This window comes from Artemia sp. Qi Xiang Cuo, chromosome 19, assembly GCF_049724085.1.
Source record: "Artemia sp. Qi Xiang Cuo chromosome 19, ASM4972408v1, whole genome shotgun sequence".
In the NCBI taxonomy this organism is placed as follows: Eukaryota; Metazoa; Arthropoda; class Branchiopoda; order Anostraca; family Artemiidae; genus Artemia; species Artemia sp. Qi Xiang Cuo.
The window spans coordinates 5,377,179-5,383,539 of NC_142812.1; the positions used below are offsets into that span (position 1 = coordinate 5,377,179).

The following is a 6,361-nucleotide window of genomic DNA, read 5'->3' on the forward strand; positions in this document are numbered from 1 at the left end:
TACAGGATTTTTTTTCGGCTGCCCCCATGGTAATCTGTGGCTGGTCATCGACAGTAGCTAGTTTATAGTATGTTTACGATCAGTACACTCATGTACAGACATGTACACACATGTGTGTACATGTGTGTACATAAGTGTACATGTGTATACCAGTGTGTACATGTGTGTACACACATGTACACACATGTGTGTACATGTTTGTACATGTGTGTACATGTTTATACATAATTTTACATGAATGTACATCTGTTTACACTCAAGTACACTCTTGTATACACATATAAAAACTTGTACACACATATACACACATGTGTGTACATGTGTGTACACACATTTACACACATGTACACACATTTGTGTGTACACGTTTGTGAACTTGTGTATATATATGTGTCCATGTGTGTACATCTGTGTACACATACACACCCATGTACACACATGTACACACATGCACAATCATGTACACACATGTACACTCATATACACATATTTACACATGTGTATTTATGAGTGTACATGTGTGTACTCACAGGTACAATCATTCACATCGATGTGTGTCCATTTTTGACTCTCAGTGGACATGTGTGTACATGAGTGTACATGTATAAACATGTGTATACATGTGTGTACATGTGTGTACACATATTGAACAAAGGGGGTTATGTTCCTCTCGTTGCAGAAACGTGTTTTCATTGTAGTGTAGAATATTTCATCAATATTCTTACCGGTAAAAAAGGTGATGAAGCGGTAAAGGACATCCAGAGCGTCGTGAGGGAATTTCCCTGAAGTTTTTTTTTTGTAGAGTCTTAAATGGTAATATTTCGGAGACACTGAGCCCCCCCCCCCTTCTGGCTTCCATGGAAAAACCTTTATAAAAAAAAATTCTCAATGAATTCACCTTGAACACCATGGAAATAATTAGCCTGCTATTAAATTTTGAAATCTCAGCCTCCTTCCTTTCCCAATAGATATTTTGAAGGGTAAATTTTTTCAGAGATGATGATCATTCTCGAATTATTGTCTCAAAAAAATTAAACTTGATTGCGAAAAAGGCGGCTGACAGAGGGAGTAGCAACTTCCTTTCCATTTCAAGAGCCTTGGATCAAACAGCCCTTAGTAACAGATCCTAGGCAGCACAATAGTGCTCCTAAGTATAGAGCGATGTGGGGACAATGTATTATTTTTTTTTTTTTTAGACCAGGGCACTTCGTATCAAAGGAGTTGTAGAAACTTTGAAAAGGGTCATTCGATTGGAAATTGAAACGGCTATTGCCCTTTGTAATAGTCAAAAGTGATTGGAAGGCAACTAATCCCCCTCCCTCGCCATTCATTTCCCCAGTCACGTCCAATCAACATTTCTAGATAACCATTTCATTTAGCGTAGTAAAGGTCGTTAAATTATGTATTTAAGGATGATAACCCCCCCACAGCCCTCAGGGCAAGGGTTGTAAGTTATTCACTGGGGGCATATACGGTTTTTATAAAGAGGGTAGTCGTACAAACTTCGGAGGAGGCTCATTGGGTTGGTAATAATCGAACTTGTGGTAATAATCAAATATCTTTGAATACAACATCAGTATGAAAAGACATTAAATTGCGCTAAGAGCAAAAAACTGGTAATTCCAAAAATATTTGAATACATTTTTAACAAGGAATTACAACAATTTAAAAACCTTAAAAAAACTAAAGTTTGAAGCTCAGTAGAAATCGGGGTTAGAAAAACGTCATAATCGAATTTCTTTTCTTATAACTATAAGAAATGTCTTTTTAACACATGAAAAAAAATGAAAAAATTATAAATTCAGTTCAGACTCGCTATAGTTATTTTGTAAACTGCAAAAATATTTACGGAACGTAATCAATAATTTTAATGTTTTAATTAAAACTAGAAAAATACCTGAAAATTTTAAAATTAGATTTCTGTTTGTAATTTTTTACATTAAAGAACGAACAATACACACTTACATTTCGAAAAGAGAGTATAACACAACTACTTGTTGAAAAGTTGCTTCCCTGCTTTTATTACAAAGGATGATTTTCTATTTTGACAGGGGATTACAATAATTCAAAAACCTTATAAAAAGAAACCAAAAGTTTCAAGCTTAGTACATATTGTTGTTAGAAACCGGACTAGCTTCAATAATCAGATACCTTTGAAAAGACTGCAGTATGAAAAGACATTAAATTGTGTAAACAGCAAAATCTGGTAATTGCAAAAATATTGATATAAATTTTATCAACCAGTTATATAATGTCAGTAGGAAGGCCCAAAAAACAAAAGTTTGTAATTATAACAAATAATGATTCTCTAATATGACAAGGGATTACAACAATTCAGAAGCCATAAAAGGGAAAACAAAAAGTTTGAAGCTTAGTACATATCGTTAGTAGAAATTGGACCACCTTCAATAATCAAATATCTTTGAACTAACCGCAATATGAAAAGACATTTAACTGCGTAAAGAGCAAAAAACTAGTAATTGCCAAAATATTTGTTTATATTTAAACAATTACAAATAATACAATGCAGCAACATTACAAATAACATTACGAATGATACAATAAAGCATAATGATCCAATAAAAAAGGGGTAGGTATAGCATTGACTCTAATTTGGCTAAACGAAAGACATCTAGGGTTTTTTCTACCTCTTTAGCGATAAACCGTACAAAAGGGTTGATATCACCTGGCCTACCATCTCTTATGGCTTGATAATATTGACTCTTTTTTTCTACTATTAAGAGCGGATATTTTTCCTTCATCAGAATAAAGTTCATGAATAACCTGGATGCTCTTCCGTTACCTTCAAAAATGAGTGAATTGACAGCAGCTTAAAATGAGCTAGTGCAGCGTACTTAATGTAATGTAATCTTCTTGCGTCAGCTGAGTTAAGCCAGTTAGAAAATTATGTCATTAAAGGCTACTTCTTGGGGCGACGGAGGCTTATAACCATCAACACATACACCTGCTCACGCCGATAAACTCCGCTCTCCTTGGAATTTACCAATCCTAACACATGGTCATGCAATTTTGAAATTACGGCTTTTGGTATTTTTTTTCGTTTTTGAGTAGAGTATTTCAACGATAACCTACAGCGTTTTGAAGTCCAGTAATCTCATTAACTTTAAAAACATTTTTATTGGATATATTGCGACTTTCAAGCACCATACGTGTCTGACCTTAAGTCAGAGTGTTCCCTTCAATGGACACTGTTTTGCAAATATATCGATATCTATTTTCAATTGATACTTCTCTTATCTTCTTTGATACGTCATTTGTCTTTTCAGACAAATGACAAATGACAATGACGGATCTATTCAAATCTCATCTTTTTTTTTAGTGATACTCAGTAGAAGACACTCCTCATGTTCTTCTACTATAGGCTTTGTTGTTTAGGAATTTTCTAATTCTTGGGGATGGCGAGGAGCGGCTTTTAATTAAGTAGTAGAACTGGCGATTTCTTTCATAAAGATTTCTTCCTTCTATTTTGAAACTGAATCATTAAGAGTATTAATAAATATTGGGGTAGGAACCATTATGAAGAAATGAAAATAAATAAAAAGAATAATGAGGAATAAAAGTACTTCTACTTTATTGAAGGGGATCTTTTGAGTGTCGAAGGGGATGTTGAAAAAATCAAAGGTGCTATGCGCAAACTGCTACCTATATTACTACAACTATTGCTACTGCTGAAACTAAGGTTTAAGGTGAAACTTTTAAGGAATATTTATCCAGTAGAAATTTTGAAACAGCCATTTTCTTCAGCATAGTAGAACGGTCAAGCAACTATGTCTCTAGGTATATTCTGATTCACCCCGTATTTTAGCCCATTACTGAGAGGTTTGTAACTGACGGAACGTGTCGACACGCCGATGGGCCTTGCTAAGTTCAGAGGATCCGAGAGTTCTTCTTCCTCCTCCACGTGTTTTGTGTTGTACAGCCCCAGTTTTATTTGAGGACCTCCAGGGACTATTCATCCTTGGTCTGCACCTCCTACTCAATGTAAGTAGTACCATAAATATCTGCAGGGCGTTCCCCAATCTGCCACCTGGGGACGCGAATAGTGGCCTGGGAGAGGCTTCCGCTGAGAAGATGATTAAGTAGGCACTTAGAGTCATAGATCATGTTTTTTCTTGTAAAAAGATCTTGTTTCTCCTGTAAACCTTATTAACTTCATCCCAAGCCTTCAGTACCTGCTTCTGCGTGAATTCAGGTTTCCATAGAGTAGAAAAAACAATATCTGCAAACTTTATTTTATCTTGGTTTGACATTTGTGATTTTATTCTTTTCCAAGCCGACTCTTCGTCTAGTTTATCTCTTTCCATCAATCGGAAAACTGCTTCTTCAGGAGGAACAAAAGTAACCCAAACTTCATGGCAAAATTCATTCCCACCGGCTTCAAGGAGGAGATCTGCATCGAGGACTATAACATCCTTACCTTTTTTTATTAATTCGTTAATTTTTGCCTTTGCTATTTCTGCTATTCGCGGCCAAATAATACAACTTAGCTTATCCAAAGCATCTTTGTTGGAAAAAACAATTGAACCGAGAATCTCGCGGTCTATTGTGCCATTAACACACCTAATTTTATCGCCAAATGCTTGCACCACATCTTCAAAACACTTTGTTCCAGGTATATATGCCTGGTGACCAAGGATATTGCAATCAATAATGCCAGCACCCAGTTTTTCTAAACATTTTGCAATCGATGACTTTCCGCTCGCTGTGCCTCCAGTCAAACCAATCACGTGTGGAAAAGTAGGAAGATTTATGTTTCTTTTAAATGGCTTAATCCTTGTACCAAGTTTCTTCATGCGTAGAGAACTGGAGCTTATTTTGTGTTCTTGTTCAGGATCTTTGCTTCTATCCTCTATTAATGGTATTTGATGGACTTTCAACTGTGACAGACCCTTTTCTAATCGTTTTCTATTTATATCCTGTCCTGCTTTATATGTCTCATGGCTCACAACTAGCAATTCAAGATCAGGATCAGAGATGGATGGTCCGAATGGGTTGTCTATTTTCACAACTTTAATTTGGAGAGATGGTGCGATTGATTTAAGGAACCTCTTCACTTCCTCAATACGTTCATCTACTGGTCTAATTAGTTCAAACAGGGTCTTGCCGTATAACATTGATCCATAAGTAACACCAACAGTCAGAGAATTGGAACATCTCAAGGCTGCTTCACTCAATAACAACTTGTGACCGACGTGCATTAAATCAAAAGTTCCGCCAAGAACACCATGGCTGACAGTATTGTTAAATTGATGTTCACCAAGGGGACTGACAGTTCCCCCAAGTTCTCTATAAGAATCAAGTTTTTCAAAAATATTTTTCACATTGTAATTGTTAATTGAACCACACATAAAACTAGCAATTTTATTCAAATATTTTGCATTAGCACTTTCGTATAATTGTAAGGATAAAATATTTACATTGTATTCATCACATAAAAATTTTCTCATAATTTTCAATATAAAAATTACAGTCACAACAGCTATGAAATAGGTTTTTATAGAACTTATTCAATAAATTTGAAAAATAGGACAAAAGCCTCTCTTTATGCATTTCTATATTATGTTTTTGACAGACTTCTTGGACATACGGCCTTACTACTTTGAGAAAAAGCAACTCTAGTCCAGACAACCTTTCATGAGTTTGGTTCTTTTCAATCAACTCATTTAAGATGGTATGAATCTCACTACATGCATCTTTGGTGCATGTTTGGTGCATGTCAATGTCAAGTTTAAGAACTTGCTTCATTTGAATATACTTTTTTGAGTCTAGAGTATGACTGGTTTTATGTTCATCATTTAATTTGACGTCTCTTTTATTATTATCTCTTACTAGGTTGCCGCTACCACCGCAACTTTGATGAGGAAAGTTCCGCTGTATTTCCATTTTTGAATTCTTATATTTTCTAATAGTCCACCCAATCGCTATTCCTGCACACACGACCAAAGTGCAAATGGAAAAAAAAAACCTTAGTTGGCTCTCTATTATAAACTTCAATTGAGACCATAACAGCTATTTTAACTAAATTATGTTTCGCTTTAAACATCAAATTTAAGTCACGTATTGGGCATCAATAACCTAACAAAAAATAAAACTAATTTAAAAATTTTCAAGCATTTTTCTGGTTTGATTTAAAAGATTCAAGCTATTGCTCAGATATCATAAATATTTTTGCAGTTTACCTAATAACTTCAGTGATTCTGAACTGAAAACTAAAATAATTTTTCTTTTCTCAGGCTCCTAACTTTTGCTGGGTAAGATTAAACTTAATAAAACTTATATATGTAAAATCAGTATAAAAATCCAATTCTTTTGATATATCCATTGGTATCAAAATTCCGTT

At 34.8% G+C, this 6,361-nt stretch overlaps 1 protein-coding gene across 1 annotated transcript; it reads right to left on the bottom strand.

The window, feature by feature from the left end:
* Positions 1-4,121: 4,121 nt before the first annotated feature.
* LOC148940426 (bifunctional coenzyme A synthase-like) lies at positions 4,122-5,904 on the bottom strand. The gene is given in 2 exon segments (XM_089104989.1): positions 4,122-5,468; positions 5,470-5,904. Coding segments are annotated over 2 exon segments (1,782 nt in total).
* Positions 5,905-6,361: the final 457 nt, after the last annotated feature.